Source organism: Syzygium oleosum, unplaced genomic scaffold, assembly GCF_021117445.2.
Source record: "Syzygium oleosum isolate NSW1041296 unplaced genomic scaffold, Sole_v2.1 Sole_v2.08, whole genome shotgun sequence".
Classification (NCBI taxonomy): Eukaryota; Viridiplantae; Streptophyta; class Magnoliopsida; order Myrtales; family Myrtaceae; genus Syzygium; species Syzygium oleosum.
The window spans coordinates 10,787,278-10,814,676 of NW_026607492.1; the positions used below are offsets into that span (position 1 = coordinate 10,787,278).

Genomic DNA, 27,399 nt, shown 5'->3' on the forward strand with positions numbered 1-27,399 from the left:
ATGGAGAAAAAAGCTTCGTTGGTGAAAATTCAGCCTCCGACGTATGGAAAACTTGTCACAATCCTTAGCATTGATGGTAGAGGAGTCCGAGGAATCATTCTGGGGGTCATTCTCGGTTACGTCGAAGCCCAACTTCAGGTATTAACATGAACAAACCTCACGAACAAAGTGGACGCAAGAGTTACATTATTGTGCTATGATGATCAAGAAAACATACCCCCTGCTTAGGGTTTGAGTCGAAGCAGCTTTTGAGAAGCCTTTCTTTTATTCTAAACGCGGGGCATCGCCGATGTCCACACCATCCCTTGAGGAGACATTAATCCAGAAGTCATTTGAATTTTTTGGGTGCTGGAGCTGGATGGTGAAGGTGCGAGGCTTGCAGATTATTTCGATATAATAGCAGGAACAAGCACAGGAGGTCTCATCACAGCCATGTTGGCTGCACCTGATTGTCATAACCGTCCTCTCTTCACCGCGAAAGACATAGTCCCATTTTACTTGGAGAATTGTCCTAAAATCTTCCCCCAAGGATGGTAATCGATCATCGACATACCTCTCGCGTAGCTAGATTAAAATTATTGAACTTCTTTTCATCGTTTTTTAAGCTCGCTGATGATTTTCTTTAGCTTTTTTTCTCTCGTCACATATAATATATTTGATTTGAGTCGTCTTTACATCTCTTTTCTGCTTGCTCCCGCTACTTCTTTTAATAAAAGGGCGAGTCTGGGTTCGGTCTTGAACACGATCAAAAATCTGGGGGGGCCCAAGTACAATGGAGTTTATCTTCACAAATTAATAAGGAGGTTGCTTGGAAGCACGAGATTGCACGAGACCCTTACCAGCTTGGTTATCCCGACTTTCGATATCAAAAAGCTTCAACCAGTTTTATTTTCTTCATACGAGGTGAGTTCCTGTATGTTTTTCCTTTTTTTTTTCTTGAAGAGAGTGCAGTCGTAGATCGGTAAAAGTCGTACGGGTCAGTTTTATTTTCTTCATATGGGCTTTTGACCGACGAGAGTTGCAACCATAGACATCGACCGTATCCATATTTTAGTTAGATTAACGTGTGGATGGAGGATGGAGGAAAATATATAACCCAATTACTGTTTATCTAATAACATCCTCTATGTAACTTCACAATTATTTTTAAGAAATGATTAAATGATAGTCCTTAATTTACTGTTGTGACATTCCAAATTTCGACCCACTCGGTATTTATGAAATGCATGATTTCAATAACGCACTTGTAGCAAATCTCGCCCAGACTTAATCACTCTCGGGATAGTAACCAGTAGGGAAAAGCTAATTAGGGAATTTAATTCACGCGGCCATAGAACTTGATCATGGACTGACTTTCGACCATAAGGATTGTCGAGGTGATATTTTAGGCTAATATAGACCGATCTAAGGTTGGTCATGAATCGATTTGCGAATGCCATATAACTGGATCGCAGGTGATTCCGCCTCGCCAGGATATGAATTTGCGAATGATCCCAAACCTGTTCCAAACGATCGCGATCTTTAGAACTAGTGATTGATCCTTGCAATTATATGACAATCGAGGTCGCCATGACTCAAGTGAGCTTAAACGTGGTTCGATTTAGTATCGACCACGGGTCGAATACACGAATTTTCCCAGAAGCGGCCCGTCAGTTTAAGATAAGCTCAAGATGTGTTTATTTGAGTTTGGCTATTAAATAGAGGCTGAGTTTGGACATCGAAAATTTCGATAGTCATGATACAATATTTGGACGACATCAGAAGTACTGTGGTCAGTTTTGAATTGGCTTGAATTTATCAGAAAATTGGAATTTTGGAAGAAAATGGAAAATGACCGTTTTGCCCTTGAGATTTTATGAAGGCCAAGTATAAACGAGAGGGGCATTTTGATCATTTCACACCAACTTTAGAGATAAAAATTTTTGGACGGTTTTGCCCCTGCACTTTTTGTGAAATTCCAACTTTGCCCTTGGATATTTTTTATGGGATTCGATCTGAGCCGTCGATTTTTAGATAAGATCGAATCGTGGCCGTCGGATTAAAAGTAGAGAGAGGGGTAGGATGGTAATTTTACCTAGGGGTTAGACTAGGTTTTCTTTTCTTTTCTTTTCTTTTCTTTCTTTTCTCTCTCTCTTCCCTCATTTTTCACGATCACTCTCTCCCTCTCCTCCCTCTCTGGCCGTGAGTTCCTCAGCCCCCTCTCCTTCATGTGAGTTGGCCAACCGGCCAGCCAATCGCCGTCCGTTCGTCGCCGTTTCGTCGAACCGTCGCTCGCCCTTTCGTCGTGTCGCACTACTACCGCAACTACCATCTCTCTCTCTCATTTTCCACCGTGAAACACCATCACCAGCCATCCCTTTTCAGGCAAGAACAGCCAAGAAACCAGCAACCCATCGCCGCCGATCGCCGCCGCTCGTGGACGCCGGTGAGTCGCTGGTACCCCTTTTCGTGGGACGCCGCCGCCGTTACTGTTTGCTCTCTGTCCAGCCACCTTTGAGGGCTTGATTTTGCGTGGAATCATAAGTAAGTGATACCCTAACCCTCGCCTAGGATAACGTGTAATTTCGGGTTAGTTCGGGCCCGTTTTAGCAAGTTTTAGGGGTTATTCGTAGAGAAATGGTTGGACTACTTTGGATGAGCTGTTTGGATGAAATTGTGATGATTTTTGAGGTGGATTGGAAGTTAGAATTGATTGATTTTGTGATTGGAATAATTACGAGTGATTATTGTGACTTATTACGTGAAAAACGGGCCTAAATGTGCCGTTATAGTGATTTTTCTGTGGTGGCAAAATTACTGTTCATTCTGTGGCTGAATTGATGCATATTGGTGTTTGAGACATAGTGCATGTTGGTTTGGGGTTGTCGGTAGGAGTACGATGCCCGTGAGTGGTGAAATTTGGCTTAAATGCAAAAATTCGCGTTAAATTGTACACGTGCGAATTTAATTGGTAAAATTGTGAGTTGGCATGGCTTACTGGTAGCCTGTATATGTTGGATGACGTGTGCGAATTGATCGTATGAAATTGGCATGTGATTGGGTGCCCCGACGTGTTGCACGATCATTAAATACCCTGAGGCATTTTTACGCGGGGTCCAGATAATAAATAGAAAATGTGTGCACGTGTGATAACATAATCCCTGATGCATTTTACGCGGGGAATTGAACCCGTCCTGAGGCGTGTTACGCGGGACGATGCCTGGTTTTGCCGGAAGACCGCCAACCTGATGCGTTTTACGCGGGTTGTGCCGTAAAAGGGAGATCGGTGTTGCGCTTGAGGCGTGTTATACGGGCTAGAGACACTGAGCCTGAGGCGTTTTTATGCGGGTTATAGAAGTGTTGTTCAACTCGATACGTGTTACGCGGGTTGTGTTATAAAAACGGAGATCGGTGTTGCGCCTGAGGCGTGTTCGTTTACGCGGGCTAGAGACACCGAGCCTGAGGCGTGTTCATTTACGCGGGCTATAGAAGTATTGTTGAATCTGAGGCGTGATTACATGGTTCGAGATCGATGGCTAGTTTTTGGACCTGAGGCGTGTTTACGCGAGTCAGAAATGAATTGGATGCGTGTGCCTGAGTGAAATGATGAAAGTATGATGTTGTGTCTATTATGCGAATATTGGTGTGGTTTTGGTTTGAATGACATCTTTGAGCGTGGCATGTTATCAGTTATTAATGGTAACGCTTGATTTAGCATGTGAAGTTTCGTGTGTATCAAGTTGAGATGTTGGTGCCTACAATTGTTCTGGTTTACTGATTCTGTGATTGACGTGCTTGAATGTGACCAGAGATACGTGTTAACCTAGGTTGGGTTTAGGTTGTTACTTGCTGAGATGTGATCTCATGGTTTTACTTAAAACCATTTCAGACCCCAGACCTGGATACTGGATAATCAGCCGCCTCACCATTTTGGAATACCAATGCTTTTTGACCACTCAATAGTAGAGTTCCCTGTAGATGAACAATATACTTGGATTAAGCACACCAGTGAGATTCAGGTAGACGTAGATGTCCCAAAGTGGCAGACTCACACATCTACAGCCTGGACTTTCCGAGATGGGGCAGAGGAATTCGGGCCTGTTAGAGGTTTTGATGCTCCCTACGATGCATTTGGAGACTGGGATCCTTTTACCGTTCCTCCCCTTGATGGTGAGTTGACTAGTACCGGCCCTGGCCCTGTACAGTCAGCCCTTTCGATTACCCCCGCTGAGTCCGCACCTATGGTGGCTGAACCACAACCTAAGCTTGAGGTACCTTACCAAGGACCGATTCCAATGGATCTAGGCTTAGACGATGAACCCGTAGAGATGGAGCCAGTGGAGAATCCAGAGGTGGAGCCCGAGGAGAAACCCGAAGAAGAAGAGCCCGAAGCGGAACAGGAGGAAGAGCCTGAAGAAGTGGAGCTTGAGGATGAGAAACCGGTTGAGGTCCCATGGGAATCGGGAGATATAGGTGACCCCATTGTGATCGAAGCTGATTTTGAGCCTGCTGAGTCTTCAAAGTCTTCAGAGAATCAGACTGACTTCGATGAATCTGACTCTGAGTAGACCCCCCCTCTAGAGCGACTAGGGGTTAGGAGTTTTAGGGGTTGGACCTGTTTTTGGTGAGGAGTCTTTTTGACAAAGGGTTAGTCTACCGGGCCGCTAGTCCCTTTTTGTTATTGGCGGTCGTTAGTTTTGGAAGTTTGCTGGTGTGCTAGCTTGTAATGGATATTGTATATATTGCGGGTGTAATATAGTGTTTGATGGTTTGGTGATTTGTTTCTCCCTATTACCTCATGATTATTTCGTCAGGGATTTGTGTAATCGTTTCCGCTGCATTTGATTCTGATGTTTTGGGTTGAGTCGGCGATGTTTCCTGGGACGTCGCACTTTTCGACCGAGCTTGGGGTGTCGCGCGCTCGTCTGGGTTCGGGGCGTGACAACTGTGGGGTCAACTTTTTCAAAAATTTGTGGCGCACAACTTGTAACGTCCTGAATTCGCCCACTTCCGGGATTAATAAAATAGATGATTATTTCTCATTTCATTTTAGTGAGTCTCGCCCGGAACTGATCATTCTCGGGATACTGACCATTAGGGAATGGCTAATTAGGAAAACGATGCGTGGACCTAAGAACTCGACCGTGAATCGAGTCCGATTCCGAGAAGCGACGAGAGAATATTTTGTGCTAAGGTGGGCCGATCTAAGGCGAGTGACGGGTTCAGTTTGGCCAGCGACGTACGATCGGATCGCGGGTGATTCCGCGCAACCGAGAGTGCGCATGGCGGACGATCCCAAACTTATTCCGAACGATCGCGACCATCGGGACTAGCGATAAACCCTCGTGTTCTTTGGGAGATCGACATCCTCGCGACTCGAGTAGCCTAGGTCGATACGCATAACCCCTAAACAGCCTCCCGTTAGTGAGAGACGCTAAAACTGTAAATTGAGTTAAATCGATCATGGAATTGAGTCCGGACTTCGGCGTCGAATTTCGTAGGCATGCGCGACTATTTTTGCAAGAACGACGTCATTTTTATGTGGCCACTCATATTTGGGATCGATAGAGTCAAAAATTGGAAATTTGACCCGGGACCGGAAAATTACCGTTTTGCCCTTGTGCCCTAGCCTTGTATTCCGAGTTTTGGGGTTAATTGGAAATTATTTTAAGGTTTTATATTGAAGTGCTTCAGCCCAATAATGCTGAAATTTGAGGTCCATAATGCCCCCAAGATTTTTAGTAAGTTTAGATCTTAGCCTTTGGACTAGGGACTTGATAGTCATTTGTTGGATAGTTTGGTCACCAACCCCACTCACCAATTTGGTTAAGCTCCCCACTCACTCTCTCTCCTCTGATTTTTCTCACCATTTCATCCGGCCATTTCCTCTCCCCCACGACAACTCCCTCCTCTTCATCTTCCTTCATTTGGCCGTGAAAGGCCAAGCCAAGCCGGAGCGCCGTCGCTCGCCGGTGCCGCCGCCGCGTGCCGCCGTCCCCCTCACCTCACCACCACCATCCAGCCGTCCCTCTCTTTCTCCCTCTCGCCCCCTCGACCGCCACCGATCAGCCCCCGCCTAGGACCGCCGCCATCCGCAAGCCGCCGCAGCTCGCGCCGCCGGGAAAGCCACCCGTCGCCGCCGCTTGCCCCGCCGCTGTTCAGCTACCCTCGCCTCCTGTCCAGCCTTCATTAGGAGCCTAGGAATCCAAGTGAGTACAACCCTAAACCCTAATTAGGCCAATGTGTGTTTCTAGATGAGTTTTAGGGATTAATTAGGGTAATTTGGGGGTTAGCTTGTGGAGGCTGTTATGGGCTGATTTTGAGGCGCATTTGGTGACCGAGAGTGATGATTTAATTGAGGTTTGGCGGCTTAGAATGTACCGGGTGGTGGCTGGAAAGGTTGGATTGAATCGGCCCAAATTTGGGTTAAGTTCGGGTTCAATTGTGGAATATTGTGCGCGCCTAGTATAGTTCTCATGGTGGCTGATTTGGGTGATGTTTTGGGAGCCTAATGGAGTATTTTGAGGATATTTATTGGTCTAGAGTGACCTGTTTGATGGCTGCCCATATCGGGATGAAATTGGACAAGGCGCGATCAATTTGGGGTTTAATGGTGTAATTACCGGAAATATTTGGATTGACTGATTGGGTGGCTGAATTGTCATTGGTTGTTATCAATTTTGTGATGCCATGTCATATGCTTAGTGTGACCAAGAAGGGAGTAGCATGGTGGGCCTCGAGTGCGCGAGTTCATGTGAATCTAATTGTGTGAATTATACATGTGAATTATGTACCATGCAAGAGTGCTTTGAGTTGCTTTCATGGACATGCTGATATGTTGGTTGGGCACATTGAAATGTGGATTGAGCATGTCGTAGCGTTGTTTTGAATAATTAGCCAAATCATGTTGAGTGCCCAAAGTGAATTTCATGAATACTCAAGTGTGAACGTTATGGTCATGAGTGTGCATCTCGAACATTAGCATAACATGTGCATATGCGAGTGTGCACGAATGACATGAGCATGTGATCACCTAAAATGCCCTGATGTGTTTTACGCGGGGTTCAGATAATAATTGGTGATTGTGAATGTGTGATCACATAAAGCCCTGATGCGTTTTACGCGGGGTATTGAACCCGTCCTGATGCGTGTTACGCGGGACAATGCCCGGACTACCGGAAGATGACCAACCTGATGCGTTTTACGCGGGTTTTGTGTCATGAGCCTGATGCGTTTTACGCAGGCCGGAGATCGATCTCAAAGTGATGGACCTGATGCGTTTTACGCGGGTCGGTGAACTTGGTAATTGCAAGTGTGCAAGAGTGCAAGCGTGTGAAAGTGCATCGATGAGACATAAGCACGCGTATGAACACGAGCATATGCATGACATGCGTTGTGACCAAGTGATGCGTGCATGTGCCGCGATTGGGTTCTGTGTTATTATTGTGATTTATAAGTGCCTAACCTGTAGGGCCAAGGTAAGTTTTGGATTTGGGCCCAAGGGCCTAAATTCCGGGTTGTGTGTTGTTTAGTACTCGTCAGGAGGTGCATGTTAGCCTAGCTTAGGTTTAGGGAACCTACTCGCTGAGATTTATTCTCACTATTGCTTAAACCAATCCTTTCAGACCCCCGACCTTAAGGATGCCTGATGTTCCGGTTCGTTTTGGGATTCCACATCAGATAGAGCGGACGAGGATGGTACACCCCGTAGGGAACGGGGAGTCGTATATTAGACATTATACTTTAGTATGGGTGGATGTGGGGGAAGCGCATTACCAGACCCACGAATATGTAGCCTGGTGCTTTAGGGATCGTTTTTGGGAGCATGGTCCTCTCCGAACTTTTGATGTCCCGTTTACCGGGCTGGGCACGAGGTACCCCTAGTGCCCCGATGGAGAGGTGACTGATCCTGGTTCTTCAGCTGAGGAGAGTGCGAGCTCTGATGGTGTACCCGTAGAGTACGAGGTGGATGAGCCCGATCCGATGGACTTGGAGCCAGTTGATGGGGACACTGATCCGGAGCCGATGGAGCCGAGTGTTGAGGAGCCAGAGCCCATGGAGCAGGAGGACGAGGCCGAGCCGATGGATTCCGAGGAGGAGTCAGTTGGGGCCGAGTCCGAGCAGGATTCCCTAGGCTCTGAGGTTGAGCTGTCTGATAGCTCTTCCGAGTCATCGGTATCCGACTCGGACTGGGTTCCATAGATCCAGCCTTAGTCCTAGATAGATCGGGCCAGTACCTTTTTGACCGGAGCCCCTTCTAATTTTAGTAACCTTGACCCCCGGGCCACTTACCCCTTTTTGTCAGTAGTGGCCATTGACCCGCTTTTGATTTTTGAGCGCAATCTGTAAATGGATGATGTATATGGTTCCCAGTATCTATGCAAGTGTATGTTTGTTCATGTTGGTTGTTGTTCGGCTATCCTTGGTTATGCGGTTTTAAATTGTTCGGGTGTTTGGTTATTTCCGCTGTGCTTTTGTGTTCTCTGAAATTTGGGCATTGGGTCGGTGACGCGTCCTGGGACGTCGCACTTGAATCGACCTTTGCGAGGGATGTGGCGCGCCGTAGGGTGCGGGGCGTGACACAACGTGCTGTTACTTTCATAGTGGCCCAAAATGCTAGCAAAGCCCTTTTAAAGAAATGATTAAGTGACAGTCCTTAATTTATTGTGAGATTAACAACGTATCTGGACCACAAAAAAATAAATAACAAATAATTAAAAATTATTGTAGGGGTCCACTCTTTTAAAAATTTGTGACTCACAACATACTATTACTCTCACAATGACCCAAAAACTATTATGCTAGCAAAGCCCATTTTTTTCTATTGGGATGACGCATTAGCATTATTGTGTATATGACCGATTGAGCGAGACATGATCTAATCGCACATTACTTGAATTAGTGCCAATTGTTGAATTCGATCTACATCAATCCCTTATTCATATCGAAACTACCCTATGTGAGCACGCGCATGTTATGAAATATTCAATTTATTGTAGCCTAGTGTATAAGTTTTGGAGTGTGAAGGGATGTGATGGAATCTTACTTTTCTTGCAACTACTGATTTCCAATTGAAAAAGGGATTATTGATAATGCAAGTTTGACAAAGACAATTATGATCAATTACTTAGTCCTAATAGAGAGAAACTTATACGCATATACGCTAATCATAGGAGCTGTTTTCTTTAATTGATTTGTATCTCGTGTAGGTGTCGAAAAACTCATCCTTGGACGCTCAAGTATCTGACATATGCATCAGCACATCCGTTGCTCCGACGTACCTCGCCGCCCATTACTTCGAGATAGTAGATGAAGCTGGACGAGCCCATGAATTTAATCGGCAAAAGGACACTATAAGTGCCATAACTTGTGTACGGAGATCACTTTGGTGCTATAACTTTTTTTCGGATCACTTTGATGCCAAGTCGGAGGAAAAACGATCACTTAAGTGTCATAAGTTTTTTTTGGATCACTTCAGTGCTAAAATTTTTGAAAAACGATCACTTAAGTACTAAAATTTTTTAAAAACGATCATTTAAGTGCTAAAATTTTTGAAAAACGATCACTTAAGTACGTCTGATCGTTGGCACTTGTAGTGTTCTTTTGCCGAAGTGAGCGTCGTACACAAGTTATGGCACTTGTAGTGTTCTTTTGCCGAATTTAATCTGATCGTTGGTGGTATGGTTGCCAACAATCCGGTAAGTACGTCTCATGAACGCACATGATCATAACTTACATACATACATGTACACATAAGAAAAGGTATATAGGTATATATACGATCATAAGTTAATAGAGCCTATTTGATATCAAAGACCGTAAAAATAAAATAATGCGGCTAAAATAGAATCGCCTGGTTTTAATACGGAGTGCCTTTACTATATCTTCTTCTTTTGTGACGAGGAAGTTCACTTTAAGTGAAGCAACCTTGACCCGAGAAATACCTGTTAATTTCATGGTCCAAGTCGTGAAATATGAACCGAGGCACAAGATGAATGGCCGAAACATGAATTATGCTTAACATTATGAAGAGTTTAACATTTACCTAATCTAGACAGGTAAGTTCAATCGTTAATATGGAGTCCTTCGTAAAGTTCAAAATATGGAGTCGACGTGGTATAAGCTACCAAATATGATTTTTTAAATGAATAAATAATTGAATGCGATCAAGATTATTCGGCTGTGACAATTCTGCGTCGAATCACAATCCTATGTTCATCTGTGGTCCAACGATGGGATGTTTTGTTAAGGTGTGAAACCTACGGATAACACCTCAGAAGTTGCTAATCAACAAAAGTCATAATTTTTCTCATAATACATAGTTATCTTGAGATGACAGGCCAGCTGACGGCAAGCCACGTCCAGCTTGATGATTTGTTATATTTGTTGCGAAATTCAAATCGGCATTAGTATAAAAATTACAAACAATACAGAATCACAAATAAACGAAATTGCAATAACAAAGTTGGAATCGATACAAATGAATACCGAGGCCTGTGTTTGACACAGTTTCCTTAAAACAGATTCGTTCCCTTCAGGACGCGTCCGAGGTTTCGTGAACGTCTGTCTCCCAGGATACAACGGTTGACTGCTAAGAAGTAATCAGGACTTCAAAGCTTCCGGCGAACTTGAACAAATTGCGGAACTGAACACTATCGAAAACCGTGCAAATGCAGAGAATATAAAACAGAGGAAGAATGATTTCGATAAAAAGAGAACGCAGGGGAGAGCATTTCGGGAATAATAACGGCTGATTAAATCTGTCGTTACAAAATCAATACGAATAACGGACGATTAAATCTGTCGCTATAAAATCAATACGAATAACGGACGATTAAATCTGCCGTTATAAAATCCGCACGTTACGAAATTCGTAATAGTTTGAGTTGAAAAAAATAAATCAGAAGGCAAAATTGGGCTCGTCGCGAGGCCCACTCTTCGGTCCTGCAATCGTGTACGCGCCCAAGTTTCAACTTGTCGGGCGTCGGATTTGCACCCCCCCTGCGCCTGCGCACGAGGCATAGTATTTGTGCTATAACAGTTACCACTTCAAATAAGTGTAACTGTATATAAAGTACTCCATAGCCTTCTTTCTTTTCCGATGTGGGATTAGTGTTTTTCCACTTCCCACTTCCAACTCAAGGGTGTTCTTTGAGCATCAATTTCTCATTCATTCACCCATCAATTTATCCCATATTTCCAACAATATTCTCTGTTGTTTTTGTTTTTCTTGTTGCCAAAGAAGTCTCATACAAGTTCTGGTCAACTGCGCAATTGATTTGAGAACCTTGTACTTTATATTCGAATCAAGTCTCTCTTTCACAAGGTAACATTAGGGAGTCATTGTCACAATTTACGTGAATGGAGCCTTGCACGATGCACGTCGAAATGGAGGAATTTGTCTACATTCAACGGGATTAACTGAACAGAAGGTTCGGATACCGCAAATTAACACAGCAAAAAGGTTTCTTTTTCGTGTTATTAGGATTTGGCACACGAGAATTGTATTTCAAGAACGTCCTACAAAGAACTGTTTTTGGCATATAAAAATTATTATCAATTACAAATATTAGCCGAGATCAACCCTTAATAGAAAATGCTCATAGTAAACACTAGTGAAATTGACTGGAAAATTACTTCATATTGGTTTAAAGTTGACGACCCATGCCGCTGCTATAAACATCTGGTTTATGATTTTACTTAAGAATTCTAATGACATCTAGTTGACGACACGTGATATGAGTGTTGTACCTAGTACTTCATTCTATTTCAAGGTGTTGGAATATCGCAAACATTATTTTCCCTCTTTTCAGACATTGATCACCATCAGCGAAGTGAGCAAGCAGATCTTGAACGAAGACCCAGATTTCTTCGACATCAAACCGCCCATGAACTACACTCGACTGCTGGTGATTTCACTGGGGACAGGCTCGAACATGTCGGAGCTCAAGTTCGCTGCCAAGAAGGCTTCAAAGTGGGGGTTGCTCTCCTGGCTGGTTAAGGATGGCTCGAGCCCTTTGATCGACGTCTACTCTCAAGGGAGTGCCGACATTGTTGATTACCACCACTACAAAAAAACAAGGATTTAGCCACGGAAAATTAGGGACGAAAAATTATTCGTTGCTAATTTGCAACGAAAACTAAATTCGTCGCAAATTAGCGACGAAAAATTTTTCGTTGCTAATTTGCGACAAAAAAAAAATTCGTCGCTAATTTGCGATGGAAAAAAATCCATCGCTAATTTATGATGGAATTTGCCACCAAAAATTATTCATCGCTAATTTGCGACGGAATTAGCGACGAATTTTTTTTCCGTCACTAATTTGCGAAAAAAAAAATGTCGTCGCTAATTTGCGACGAAAAAAATCAGTCGCTAATTTGCGACAAAAAAAAATCTGTCGCTAATTTGCAATGGATTTTGCGACGAAAAATTATTCGTTACTAATTTGCGACAGAGTTAGCTACGAATTTTTTTTCGTCGCTAATTTTGCAACGGAATTTGCGACGAAAAATAAATTCGTCGCTAATTTGCGACGGAAAATAAATTAGTTGCTAATTGTCCCTCTCGCTACTTGTAATATACCCCCACCCCCAATTTCTCTCTCTCCTTGCTAATTCCTCATATCCCTCTTTGCTGTTCTCCCTCCCTCTCCCTCTTTCATTTCTCTCGATAAACCTCTCTGTGCGCGCGGAAATCAATCTCGGCCAAACTTTTCTGCCGGTAAGTGTCGTGGCTAATTTCGTGACTAATTGGCGACGAAGACGGTTCGTCGCAAAACTATTCATTGCTCGATTCGAATTTTTTTATTTTATTGACTTTTTTTTTCTCTTTTTCTTTTCTAACTTCTAACTTCTAACTTCGTCGCCGGCCATGGGCGAGGCCACTGGACCTCGCGCATGGCCAGCGAGGTCCAACTCGCCGGCCTCAACCTATCGCCGGACCGGCGACCGGCGAAGAATATAATGAAAAAAAAAATTCGAAAAAAAAATTATTTTAAAAAAAAATCTGAAGTCATTTTTTTTAGGTATGTGTCCATTTGAAAGTCTCGCAGATGAAGTGAACGTTGCAATTCTCATCAAATTGAGCACTTTCTACTACAAAAATGTCAAACAAATACTTGGGTAAGTCTTCTTGACATGGTAATTTTTTCATTTTTTTCAATTTCAAAATAATTGTTTCGTCAAAAACAAAATTTTAATTTTTAGAATTTTATGGTTTTAATTAAGAATATGAAACAGTAGATATGATATTTTTAATATTTTACCGAGATTTTTTTATTTTCATATAGACATAATGCAAAGAGGCAGGGCTTGGATGTATAATAAGAACTTACCTGGACGTCGAGGATTGACCGATGAGTTTCGTACTGGGTTGGAACTATTTTTGGACTTTGTTAGTTGTAAATATGAGTTAATGGATGGAAATAAGTTAAGGTGTCCGTGTAACAAGTGCAGTAATGGTAAATTTCATGTGTGTGATAAAGTTAGAGAACATCTTTGTAGATTTGGATTTACTCTGAACTACTATAATTGGACTTGCCATGGTGAACCATTTATATCTGATGAACGATATCGAAGAAGTGATCAATTTTCAGTTAGGGAAGAATGTAGCTATTATGACCAATTGAACCCATACCAGAGGATGGTGATTAATGCAGCTGGTCAAAATTTTGTTTCATAATCGAACTATACAAGTATTAGTTTTACTCCTACACTTGAACAAGTACCCACTAGTCATGCATCACAATTGGAAGAGATAGGACTAACAGGTTTTGATGAGAATGTGTGTAATGGAACTTTTCCATCTAATCAGTTCTGGGAAGTGTTGAAAGCAGCAGATGAACCTTTATGGGCAGGTTGTAACAACTACACTCAGTTATCAGTGACAGCAAGACTGTTAAATATCAAGACAGAGCATAATGTGTCCGAGAATTGCTTCAACTCTTTTGTTGAAGTAATACAGGAAACAATGCCTCGTGATAATATCATGCCAAGTGATTTTTACGATATGAAAAAGTTAGTGGATAACTTAGGTCTTCCAGTTGAAAGGATTGATGTATGTACTAGGGGTTGTATGTTATATTGGAGAGATGATGAAAATGCAGAATCTTGCAAATTCTGTAGCCAATCTAGGTACAAGATTAACAGGAGGCAGGGTCGTAATCAGAAGTATAGACCATCCAAGCAAATATTTTATCTGCCCTTAATCCCCAGATTGCAAAGGCTTTTTGCATCTCAAGCCACTGTTGAACACATGACTTGGCATGCAAATCATGAAACAGAAGAGGGTCTAATGCGTCATCCTTCATATGCAGAGGCATAGAATCATTTTGATAGAACATACCCTGAGTTTCCGATAGAGCCTCGAAACATCAGGTTAGGTCTCTATGCTGATGGATTTGCCACATTTGGGAAATCAGGAAAAAGTTATTCATGTTGGCCTGTTATATTAATTCCGTACAATCTTTCACCCGGTATGTGCATGAAGACACCTTATATGTTTTTGACATTGATTGTGAGTGGCCCGCAAAATCCGAAAAAGTTGATAGATGTTTATATGCAACCATTGATTGAAGAGTTACAATGGCTATGGGATGAAGGTGTCGTTACATATGATGTTTCTACTGATCAAACATTTGTAATGAAAGCTGCTCTTCTTTAGACGATAAATGACTTTCCAGCTTATGGAATGTTATCTGGATGGAGTACAGCTGGGATCTTAGGATGTCCGATATGTTTGAAGAGATCAAAGTCATTCAGATTAAGACATGGTAAGAAGCCCAGCTATTTTGACTGTCACAGACAGTTTTGGCCGACAAATCATACATTCAGAAGGAATAAAAAAGAGTTCATCAAGAATAGGATTGAAAGAACACATCCACCATTAAGGTTGACCGGTGATCAAATTTGGGAGCGAGTGCAGGACTTTCCAACTGTTGTTGAAAACCCTCATGGCACAACTATTGCGTACGGAAGTACACATAAGTGGACTAAACGCAGTATATTTTGGGACCTACCATATTGGAAGGCCCATCTTATTCATCATAATCTTGACGTCATACACATTGAAAAGAATGTTTTCGACAATGTCATAAATACTGTGATGGATTTCACTGGAAAAATAAAGGACAACTTGAATCCAAGAAAAGATATGAGAGATATTTATGAGAAAATATAAATGCAAATTGTTAATAGGATTTTTCAAACTTCAATGTATGGACTAACACCAAATGAGTTTGACCGTTTGTGCGATAAAGAATTTGCAGCATGGTTCAAAACATATGTAAGTTGCCTATGGACCAAAACCAAGTTATTAATATTTTATGCATTATTTATTAAAATATATATTATTGACTTTATGTGTGTGACCTTAGGTTCACAGTAATCATGATCAAGTTGAAGAGCAAAGATTGCTATATATCTGTCATGGGCTCTAAAGTCAACAGTACGAACTTGGCCAGCATATTTCATAAACGGGTATAATTTTCACACTCAAGAATATGGAATGGGAAAAGCCACAATGAATAGTGGTGTGTGTGTTCGGTCATCCAATTGTAGCAGTTCAAAAGATGATTTTTATGGCTTGTTAGATGAAATCATAGAGATAGCGTACCATGGACCATTAATGCGGGTTGTGTTATTTAAGTGCATGTAGTTCGACCCCGTCAAAGGAATGAAGGTGCATACGAAGTTTAATTTGGTTGAAATAAATCACAAGAAAATGTATATGAAATATGAACCATTTGTGATGGCACAACAAGCAATTCAAGTATATTATGGATCATATCCTACTTTGAAACATGACAAAGCTGATTGGTGGGCTGTATGTAAAATCAAAGCACGAAGAAAAATCGAGGAACATTGGAAGGATACAACATATCAACAAGAGGAAGTTTGTAACACGGTTGAAACTGAGGTATATAACATTCCAACTTTACGAGATCCATGTGGAGCAATGATAGATGTAGATCTAACTGAAATTCGCGAATCAAATTTAGAAGGTGTTATAGAATCTGATTTTGAGACAGAGGACGAAGATAATGATGCTCATGAAGAAGATCAAGATCAAGACGAAGACGAAGACGAAGGTGAAGATGAAGATGAAGATGAAGATTATGATTTTTGAGACTTTTTACTAATTATGTCGTAATTATTATTACTATTATTATTATTGCGACATGAGTTTATTGTTGTTGTCGTAATGATTAGTATTGTTGTTGTTGTTGTTGTTATTATTATTTTTATTATTGTTATTGTTATTGGTATTATTATTATTATTGTTATTATTAATATCATTATTATTATTGTTGTTGTTGATTATTATTATTGCTATTATTGTTAATGAAAAGTTATTGTCGAGAAATTCGTCGCCAAATGGCGACAAGTCAAATACTATTCGTGCGATGACATTTGCGATATTTTATTTTCCATTGGATTTGGATCATCACTAATTGACAAAATTAGCGATGACATTTGCGACATTTTTATTTGTGAATGGTTAAAAGGCCATCGCTAATTTTGTCGGAAAATTTTTTATTTGATGAATTGTTAATATGAAAGATCGTCGCCGTCGCTATTCCGTCGCAAATTATTGATGGATTTGAATTCGTCGCTAATTTGCAATGGAATTAGCGATGAAAATAAAGTCTCGCGGCACTTGCCCGACTATTTTTATTTCCGTGGCTAATTAGCGACGGATTTAGCCACGGAAATGAGTTCTCCCCGCTCACCCGAATAATTTCATTTATTTTCGTGGTTAAATCCGTGGCTAATTTTTTTTCCGTGGCAAATTAGTGACGGATTTAGCCACGGAAAAAAAATTAGTCAGGTGCGCGGGGAGACTTCATTTCCGTGGCTAAATCCATGGCTAATTAGCCACGGAAAAAAAATTGTGCGGGGAGATTAGTTTACCGTGGCAAAATCCGTGGCAAATTTACCACGGAAAAAAAATTGTGCATGGAGATTTTTTTTCCATGGCAAAATCCGTGGCAAATTTGCCACGGAAAAAAAATTTTGCGGGGAGATATGTTTTCCGTGGCAAATTTGCCACGGCAAAAAAATTTTGCGGGGAGGTTTGTTTTCTGTGGCAAAATTCGTGGGAAATTTGCCGCGGAAAAAAAAATTTGCGGGGAGATTTGTTTTCCGTGGCAAAATCCGTTGCTAATTTACCACGGAAAAAATTTAGTCGGGTATGCGGGGAGACTTCGGGCGCGCATGGAATCCATTCTGGAGTAGAAATTCTACTCCAGAATGCATTCCGGAGTAGAAATTCTACTCCAGAATGCATTCCGGAACAAAAATGCATTTGTTAAAAAATTTCCAGAATGCATTCTGGAGCAATTTTTGCATTCTGGAATAAAAATGCGTTTGTTTTTTTTTTTTTGGTAAGGTAAGGATATGTATAACTTTCCAAATCACCAAGTACAACCTAAGCCCAAACCAGCTCATGACCATATTAGGACATAGTAATGTCCAAGCACGGTCAAGAGGGTCCAGCAGGAACTATAAAAATGCATTTGTTAAAAATACTTGATTCCAGAAAGTATTCTTGATTTCAGAATGAGTTTTCGGCAAGAAAAAGAGAAGCTACTCTTTGTAGCTTCTCTCTTCTAGAATGCATTCTCCCTATTTTCTCTCTTTTTCGTGGCCTTTACAACACATTTTTAGATCTCACTAATTTTTTTTTCAGAAAACACATAAAGACTGAAAAATTCCAGAAAAATTCATAAAAATTTCCAGAAAATAAAAAAAGTCAGATTTCGGGAAAATAGGAAATTTGGTGAATTTTTTTCAAAAAATATAAAAAAATAAAAAATTTGAGAACTTCACAGAATGGCTTAGAATACCTTTGGGCACCCACTTTGGGTGAAATTTAATTTTTTTTGAGGTGCCCAAAAAACATAAAAAATTTCAAAACTTCACAAAATGGCTTAGAATACCTTTGGGCACCCACTTTGAGTGAAATTTATTTTTTTTGAGGTGCCCAAAAAAATTAAAAAGTAAGAAATTTTAAAACTTCACAGAATGGCTTAGAATACCTGTAACCACCCACTTTGAGTGAAATTTAAATTTTTTTAGGTGCAAAAAAAAATCAACAAATCAAAATAGATTTCTGTTCCAGAAATCAATTTCTGGAGCAGAATTAGTCATGTTTTATCAAACAGATTTCTCCTCCAAAAATCAATTTCTGGCAAGAATTCCGGAAATCAATTTCTAGCAAGAATTTGATTTCTAGAGCAGAATGGTTACCATTCGCGCCCTTCATTTCCATGGCTAAATCCGTGGCTAATTTGCCACGGTTTTAGCCACGGAAAAAGATTAGTCGGGTATGCGGGGGAGACTTCATTTCTGTAGCAAAATCTGTGGCAAATTTACCACGGAATTTTTTTTTGCGGGAATATTTGTTTTCCGTGGCTAAATCCGTGGCTAATTGGCCATGGATTTTGCCACGGAAAAAATTTAGTCGGGTATGCGGGGAGACTTCATTTCCGTGGCTAAATCCGTGGCTAATTTGCCACGGAAAAAAAACTTTGCGGGGAGATTTGTTTTCCGTGGCAAATTTGCCACGGAAAAAATTTAGTTGGGTATGCGGGGAGATTTGTTTTCCGTGGCAAAATCAGTGGCAAATTTGCCACGGAAAAAAAACTTTGTGGGCAGAGTTTTTTTCCATGGCAAAATCCGTGGCTAGTTTGCCATGGATTTTGCCACGGAAAAAATTTAGTCGGGTATGCGGGGAGACTTTATTTCCGTGGCTAATTTGCCACGGAAAAAAAACTTTGCGGGGAGATTTTACCATGGAAAAAAAATTTTGCGGGGAGATTTGTTTTCCGTGGCTAATTTGCCACGGATTTTGCCACGGAAAAAATTTAGTTGGGTATGCGGGGAGACTTCATTTTCGTGGCTAATTCTGTGGCTAATTTGCCACGGAAAACAAAAATTCACGCAAAAAATTTTTTCCGTGGAAAATTTGCCACGGATTTTGCCACGTAAAACAAATCTCCCAGCAAAAAATTTTTTCTATGGCAAATTTGCCACGGATTTGGCCACGGAAATGAAGTCTCCCCCGCACACCTGACTAATTTTTTTCCGTGGTAAAATCCATGGTAAATTAGCCACGGATTTAGCCATGAAAAACAAATCTCCCCACACAATTTTTTTTCCGTGGCTGATTTGCCACGGATTTTGCCACGAAAATGAAGTCTCCCCGCATACCCGACTAATTTTTTTCCGTGGCAAATTAGCAACGGATTTAGCCACGGAAAACAAATCTCCCCACAAATTTTTTTTTCCGTGGCAAATTAGCCACGGATTTGGCCACGGAAAACAAATCTCCCCACAAATTTTTTTTCTGTGGTCAAATCCGTGGCTAATTTGCCACAAATTTAGCCACGGAAAAAAATTAGTCGGGTGTGCAAGGAGACTTTATTTCCATGGCTAAATCCGTGGCACCGTGGCAAATTAGCCATGGAAAAAAAATTGTGCGGGGAGATTTGTTTTCCGTGGCCAAATCCGTGGCAAATTTGCCACGGAAAAAAGTTAGTCAGGTGTGCGGGGAGACTTCATTTCCGTGGCAAAATCCGTGGCAAATTAGCCAAGGATTTAGCCATGAAAAAAAAATTGTGCGGGGAGATTTGTTTTCCGTGGCTAAATCCATGGCTAATTTGCCACGGAAAAAAAATTTGTGCGGGTAGATTTGTTTTCCGTGGCTAAATCCGTGGCTAATTTGCCACGGAAAAAAATAAGGGTTTGCCGCGACAATTTCATAGTTTGATTCTAATTTGCCGCGACAAATTTAAAATTCATGGCTAATATTGTCGCAAATTAGCCACGGAACGAAATTCATGGCTAATATCGTCGCAAATTAGCCATGGAATAAAATTCGTGGCTAATTTCGGCGGAAATTAGCAAAACGGCGTCGTCTTCATTTGCGGGTTTTCTCTTCTCTGTCTCTCTTCTCTTTTCTCTTCTCTGTCTCTGTCTCTCTCAATCAAAAAATTTAGGGTTTTCTCTTCTCTGTCTCTCTCTCGATCAATCGATTGGTGACGGATTCTGACGAGTCGGTGACCTTCAGCGTGATATTTTCTTGGACAACAGAGGAACCCTTCGGCGGAACCCTTCGGCGAAACCATTCGGCGGACAACAGAGGACCCGGCGCGAGGACCCAGCACAACCGCTCGATCCACCGCGAGGACCCAACCACGAGGTACGTTCTCTAAATTTTTTGCACTTTGGGTCTTGGGCGAGCGCTGTTTTTAGATGGGTAGGGCGGAGATTGTTCGATTTCGAATTATGTGGACGTTTGCTGCTTCTTCTGTTTTGCTAAAGAATTATGTGGATTTTGCTGCTGCTGCTTCTGCCTCTTTCAATTTGCGGCGAATTTGATTCGACTTATCTCGGGTTGAATGTATTGTTCTGTTCGTGGTAACTGGAATTGTTCTGTTAGCCGTAACTGGAATTTCCGGCGAATTTGTTCTGTTCGCCGAATGGAAACGGGCTGAAATTTGGTCGGATTTGGGTTGAAATTTGGTCGAAACGGGCTGAAATTTGGTTGGTAAAGTTGAAACGGCCCGCTGATAAAAAATCACTGCCTTTGGCTGTGATGCATGTCATTTTTTGGCATTTCAGAGTCGTTTAGATGAGTTTTTGATTAAAAAACTATTCTGTTTGATCAGTAATTTCTGTACGATTCGAGTTTTTTTTGGCGTTTCAGAGTTGTTTGATCATTTTTTGGCATTTCGGAGTCGTTTAGATGAGTTTTTGAGCAAAAAACTATTCTGTTTGAACAGTAATTTCGGTTCGGTTTGAGTTTTTTTTGGCATTTCGGAGTCATTTGATAGTTTTATGGCGTTTCAGAGTCGTTTAGATGAGTTTTTGAGCAAAAAACTATTCTGTTTGAACAGTAATTTCGGTTCGGTTCGAGTTTTTTTTGCCGTTTCGTAGTCGTTTGATCAGCGGGTTTTATTTTTTTTTAATTTTTCTGTGGAAAAATATTTTATTTTTCACTTTGTCATGAAAATTTCATATATGTTTACTCCACGGATTACCCCCAATATTTCCTCAGGCCGATCTCCACGGAAGCTCAAAGAATTTTGGTCGGTTTTGGTTTTACATTGGATGATCTAGGCTTCTAAACGAATGTTCACTATACATTTGAGCAACTTTTGGTAATTCCTTTCCTGTTAAATGGTTGCTGGTTAGCCGGGCAGGAGAGACCAGCTGGCCATATTTCTCAATCTTGTGCTCTTGCTGCTCCTGGAACCTCTCTTGTAACTTTACTGGGTCCCATTTTAAAGCCTCAACTCCTGCTGATTTCTCTGGAACATTTTCAACCTCAACGTCTTTAGTACTGATGAGCAGAGCCAATTAATAGGAGGAAAGCTCAAAGAATTTTTGTCGGCTTTGGTTTTACATTGGAAGATCTAGGATTCTAAACGAATGTTGACTATACATATGAGCAACTTTTGGTAATTCCTTTCCTGTTAAATGGTTGCTGGTTAGCCGGCCAGGAGAGACCAGTCGGTCATATTTCTCGATCTTGTGCTCTTGCTTCTCCTGGAACCTCTCTTGTAACTTTACTGGTCCCATTTTAAAGCCTCAACTCCTGTTGAAATATTGCAATGAATTTATTCATCCATTATTGTTCACTAAATAAAATGCCTATGAGGAAATATTGATTGCATCCAAATGGATATCCAAGAGAAACTCTATTCCCTCTCTTACAAGCTGGAAAGAGTTTCCAATTATGTCCACTCATGATACCTGAAACCATTATTCTCTAGAAAAGAAATCTCAGAAAAAAATCGAACCTCTAGCAAATATCCCTCAAGATGAAATGTGGTAAGATAATGCATACACTATTTGAAGAAAGGGAATGCCATTGCTGGCCATGTAAACATCTCTATGTCAGAAAAGAGAATGTGCTACTGCTTTTGCTTTGAAATTGAAACCAGTGGAAAAGTATATAGTTCTTCATCCTACTTTCTTGGGCTTAAATAATTAGGCAGCTAGAACAATGATCCTACACCCTCAATTCAATAAATCTAAACAGAAACACCTATGGAATGAATCTAATGATATAGACCTGTTGAAATTGCATCAGGATATGTGGTGCAAAGCACCTCCAATGACAATAATGCAGTTACAAGGTGCCATCCCTTCATTGCTATATAAAGTGAAAATTTAATTCATTGCTAAATTGAATTATTTGAAATAATAATGCACGTAGTCCCTCGAGTTCGAGCAATGAAGTATATTGACTGCAATATATTTCAACATGGAAATATTTCAACATCGGTCCTAGAGCAATTTCAACTTGTATGTTTTCATTTTCTTGTTTGGTATAGCGATATGCCATTAGTCAGCTGATAGCAGTTGTTAATAACTTTTATTTGGCTGACAGTGGAAAAACTAGCATGTAGTGGTGCGAAGAATATGAAAGTGTGGACTATCGTAAGTAATTCCTCTAGGCATGCATTGACAACCATGAAAGTGTGGACTATTAGTTGACTTTGTTTCTCCATGAAATATGAATATGATCCAAGGCCCGGGCAAATGAAAGTGTGGACTATTAGTTGACTCTGTTTCTCAACTTCATGTTGCTTCACTCATGTTTTCTTCTTAGATAATAATCACCAGAAAAGAGCTAATATTTAAGTGCTTGTTGAATGTTTTTGTAGACAGAGGTAACAACTATTATTTGTGGCAAAAAAAAGCTAACGAAGCTCGTAGACATTTCCGGACGACTTGCTTTTTATCAGAGGTGATAGTAAGTTTGTTTCATTTTCTCAAGTTTATCTCTTGCTCTCGAAAACAAAATGGTAAGCTTCACGACGTACGTCATTATGTGTCCCTAATACATGTTCATATTTTTTAAGATATTTGTCTAACATTCCAACTTGTTAGTATAAACGTGGAGGTCACATGCGTGGTGTAGCTTCACAAAGAAGACCAGACCCTTCCCTTTCCTCGTCCTCGTCCCCGTCCCTTTCCTCTTCCCTTGCCCTTTCATCTAACCCTCAACTAGTACATGCTGATGGACACACTGGCCCTTCCTCCGACCCTCAAATGCGAACTGAATCTACTCCAGTTCCATCTCCTTTAGTTCCATCGCCTTCGGTTCCACCTTCTTCTTCAGTGCAACACTCGAATGATGAAGAAGATAGTCGATTCATGATATGCTCATGTGGAGATTCGTAAGTACTTCATTTTTTTAAGTATATGTAAATTATTATGGATGTTAACTGAATTGTCCGTATGCTTCATTGTCCATATCGTTATAACCTATTTGCAGATTCACGGATGCTACGTATGTTGTGAGGAAACTTAATAAAATAATCAATAACTGTTGGATGGGGCAGTATACTAGTTGGACCACCGCTCTAAAAGAAGTAAAGGACTTATGGTGGAATGAGTTCAAGATAAGTTTTGTCCTTCTATTTTCTCACAAACTAAGTTCGGTGTAGCATACTGATGGTGCATGGTAATGGATATGTGACCCTCATAATAAGTGTACAGTTGTTTTTCTATTGATTGCAGCGGAAGTTCAAGTGGGATGAAGCGGAAGAGAAAGAAGTTAGAAGAATTTTTAAGAAGAAAGCCGGTGATCACATGCGAAATGTGATGAATAGAGCAAAGAGAAGTCAAGAAAAGCCGGATTTTATTACTTCTGACAATTGGACGGAAATTAAAAGAACTTGGGACACCGAAAAGCATAAGCAAATCAGTGAACAAAATAAGAAGAATCGAGCTTCTAGTTCTAGTGAAGGGTCTGCCACATATGCTGGGGGCTCTATCAACATCGAGGAGCATAGAAAAAGAATGGTAAGTCTGTTAAACATATTGTAAGTTAATTTAATTCAATGATTACTCATTTATGTTTATATTTTGTAGGCAGATGAATTGGGGATGGAACCGACATTTATAGCTACATTTGAATGCACATTTCAGAAAAAAGATAAGACATGGACTGGCGATTGAGCAAAAGCTATTAAGGTATGTAAGATTATACTTTGGACTTTTTGGAAACTAGAATGAAAATCATGAATGCTTTTAATATTTATGGTAGTTATATATATGAAGTTATTTTATTTTCATCTATATTGTTAATGCAAGAAAAATATGATGAACTTGTAATGAGCACTGCTGCTAGTGGTGGTGATGGTGTTGCTGCGTCCGAGCCATCGGTTGACAGTATGGCATTATGGGTGGAGGCATCGGGTGGAATGAGAAGAGATCAAATATCTGGGATGGGATCCTTGTCAAGGATATATACAACGTAGGCTGCTGTAACTTCATTCTCCAATGCGGCTTTTTTAAGGAGGACACAACACGAGGAGCAAATAACCCAAGAATTGAGCCAACTGAAACATTTACTTGTACAGAAGGACGAAGAACTAAGAGGAATGAAACAACATTTGCAATTGATCTTGCGACACCTCAACCTCGATCACGATGACGTTCCTCCTGTACCTCCCACTAATCCAGTAGGTGATGGGCAGAATGATGAGCGATACAATGATAATGAGATTGCTGATGATGATGATCATTTTGTCGGTCCTTGCTAGTTAAAATTTCCAAACTCAAGGGTAAGCTTGCTTCAGCATTATCTATTTATAGGACAAGTTATTAGTTGTTGCATTTGTTCAATGCACATGTATCGATTCTGTTAAAAGTTCAACAACTGTTCATGTTGAGTTTTTGCACATGTACACGAGAGACAATGGACTAATCAAGCTGATGCTCGGCTATCTCTCTCCCTTGTTCACGCACGCACGTGCATTTTAGGAACAGAGTTGCTGGGATATGAATTACTTGGCAATGATTCTTTGAAGAATCTTTGGAATCATCATGATGCCATATTGTGTTGTTATCTGTTATTTGTATTACTCGAAATTGTTAAAAGTGAATTTTGCCATGTATGTAATTAGGAAGGATTAATGACAGTCTTCCTTTTGGTTTGGCAGTCTATTCCAGTTTTCATCTTTGCAAACTAGGCAGGACTTGACATATTAGAGACCACTTTGGTGGCTTTACAAGATATCACTTTGGATTAGATATTTGACGAGTCAGTTCGCAAAGAATTGTGCCCTGGGTTCACTAAGTTAATGCAAGTGGTACTTCTATCATTCTTTATGCTACATGACAATAAACGTTCGGTTTGCATACATGCCCTCTGGAATTTGCATGTCGACGATGGGGCGACATGTCTCGTATGAACAAGCGATCACTTGGAAGGTCCTTTCTGCGGAGGAGAACACCGTCCATTACCTCGCTTTCTCTTTCGTGAATTGGTCTTTTGTGTGAGCATAGCCGAATATATTCTTTTTTGAACACCCCTCTTTCTGCTGTTGAATAGATGTGAAAAAATTAAGAGGGGTTAGGAGTTTGATATTGTGATGTCTTCTGTTTGCTCTGCAGATGGACAGGACTTCGATTCTTGGAGACACTATAGACTACGTGAAAGAACTTCTTGGCAAGATCAACAGTTTGCAACAAGAGAGTGAACTGGATTTGAAGCAGTTGAATTTGTTGGATCCTCTCAAGGATTTTTCATACAAATTTAGTGCTTTGTTCCATTTCTTTCTTTTTTGTGTTTGTTGTTGTCTTGACTGTGATTCTATCAATGTTAAATATAAATTCTATAATTGCTGTTAATTAGATTTCAAATCGAAATCGTCCCTAAACAACATTCGTCGCTAAATTATTCATTAAAATTTGTCGCCAAATTCGTTTCGGAACAATGTTCGTGGCAAAAGTCAAAATTTTTCGTGGCAAATTAGTGATGAATTTTGCCACGAATAAGTTCGTCGCAAAATACTGACCAAAAAAAAATTTGTTAGCAAATTAGCCACGAAATGTGTTCGTGGCAGATTAGCAACGAATTTTGCCACGAATAAGTTCGTCGCAAAATACTGACCAAAAAAAATTTTGGTGGCAAATTAGCCACGAATTTTGCCACGAAATGTGTTCGTGGCAAATTAGCGATAAATTTTGCCACGAAAAGATTTCGTCGCAATTTCGCGACCAACAAAAAAAAATTTCGAAAAAAATAGCGACGAATTTTGGCACGAATATTTGGCGACGAATTTTGCCACGATTAATTAGCGACGAATTTTGTGACAAGTAAAGTTTGTGACAAATTAGCGACGAATTTTGCCACGAATAATTAGCGACAAATTTTGCGATGAATATAGTTCGTGGCAAATTAGCCACGAATTTTGCCACGAATAATTAGCGACGAATTTTTTTTCGTCGCAATTTAGCAACGAAATTTGAAATTTTCCGTCTTAAAATTTTGCGACGGCCTATCAGCGACAAATTTTTTTCCGTCGCTAATTTTGTCGCAAATTTGTTTAGCGATGAATTTTGCCAAATTTTTTGTGGCAAAATTCGTTGCTAAAACCAACTTTTTTTGTAGTGCACAACTGCGTGGTCTTCAGGGCCTACAATTCCGAGGAAAATTACCTCCGCATCAACGTAAGATCTTCGCTAACTTGGCCGTCATTGTGAATTCTTGCTGCTGTGATTTCTATTGATCTACACTTGGTACCAACTCATGCAACTAGAGTTGAATGGATTGCTATAGGATGACACCCTGAAGGGGAGTTTATCTTCCGTGGACACATCCACGAAGGAGAACTTGGAAGCCCTGGTGAAAGTTGGTAAGCGCTTGTTGAAGAAGCCGGTCTCGAGAGCTAATGTCGGGACCGGCCAACACGAACCCATCGAAAATGCCGGCACCAACAAGGAAGCCCTCAAGAGGTAAAAATTTTGCGTGTCAGTATTGAACGCGTGTGGAACGATATTATCCTTAGGATAGTTATAGCCATTGTAGGTTTATTTTCTTTGGTTAGCATTGGAAGGCCTAATTTCAAAAAGAAATGCACCCACTTTACCTTGAATGACAATTCTGACCTGAATTTTTTTTTGTTTCATAAAAAATCATCAAGTTTCACTTCAATCCCAAATCTGGCCCTAACAATTTGAAAATTTTACATGATAGGGGCCAGATTTGGGACTCGAGCAAAAATTTATGCTTTTTATTGAGACAAAAAAAAAGTTTAGGGCAAGCCAAAATTGTCAATGAAGATAAAGTTGGTGCTTTTTTTTTAAAATTAGCCCGCATTGGAAAGGCTGATTAATTTTGGTTTGCATTCTTCCAGGTTTGCAAAGCTACTCTCCGACGAGAAGAAGCTCCGCAAGTCGAGATGTCCGCATCACCTGAATGGGGCATAGTTCGCTCCATCATACCCTCGCAATATTAACATGTGAATTGATGATCAAAATCATATGTTGTTGAAATGGAATAAGAATAGAGCTATGTGTTTGCAAATAAAAGGGCTACAATCTACATTGTCTTTGTGTGGCTAGCTAGGGTTCAAACTCCTAATGATGTGCCTAATAAGGATGAATTGAAGTATT

General features: G+C 40.6%; 1 protein-coding gene and 1 long non-coding RNA gene across 3 annotated transcripts; both read left to right on the plus strand.

The window, feature by feature from the left end:
* Window positions 1-27,399, plus strand: LOC115673856 (patatin-like protein 1). 2 transcript variants are annotated; one of them, XM_056314003.1, is made up of 9 exons: window positions 1-138; window positions 355-533; window positions 717-903; window positions 9,189-9,307; window positions 9,635-9,677; window positions 11,793-12,041; window positions 26,398-26,454; window positions 26,564-26,739; window positions 27,141-27,399. In XM_056314003.1, the coding sequence occupies exons 1-9, from the start codon at window positions 1-3 to the stop codon at window positions 27,211-27,213; spliced, it is 1,221 nt and encodes a 406-aa protein (XP_056169978.1). In that variant the 3' UTR covers window positions 27,214-27,399. The 2 variants fall into 2 exon arrangements, with proteins under 2 accessions (XP_056169978.1, XP_056169977.1); XM_056314002.1 differs by having other exon boundaries at window positions 9,189-9,303; window positions 9,631-9,677.
* On the plus strand, window positions 23,170-23,971 carry LOC115665202 (uncharacterized). The gene is made up of 2 exons (XR_004003729.2): window positions 23,170-23,799; window positions 23,869-23,971. It is a non-coding gene; the product is annotated as an uncharacterized LOC115665202 (long non-coding RNA).

Excerpts from the sequence above, each read along its gene's own strand:
- LOC115673856 (XM_056314003.1), top strand. The coding sequence starts at position 1 with ATGGAGAAAAAAGCTTCGTTGGTGAAAATTCAGCCTCCGACGTATGGA. Across the intron at positions 904-9,188 it reads TTTTATTTTCTTCATACGAG|GTGTCGAAAAACTCATCCTT; the intron begins GTGAGTTCCTGT and ends TATCTCGTGTAG. Across the intron at positions 26,455-26,563 it reads AAAATTACCTCCGCATCAAC|GATGACACCCTGAAGGGGAG; the intron begins GTAAGATCTTCG and ends GGATTGCTATAG.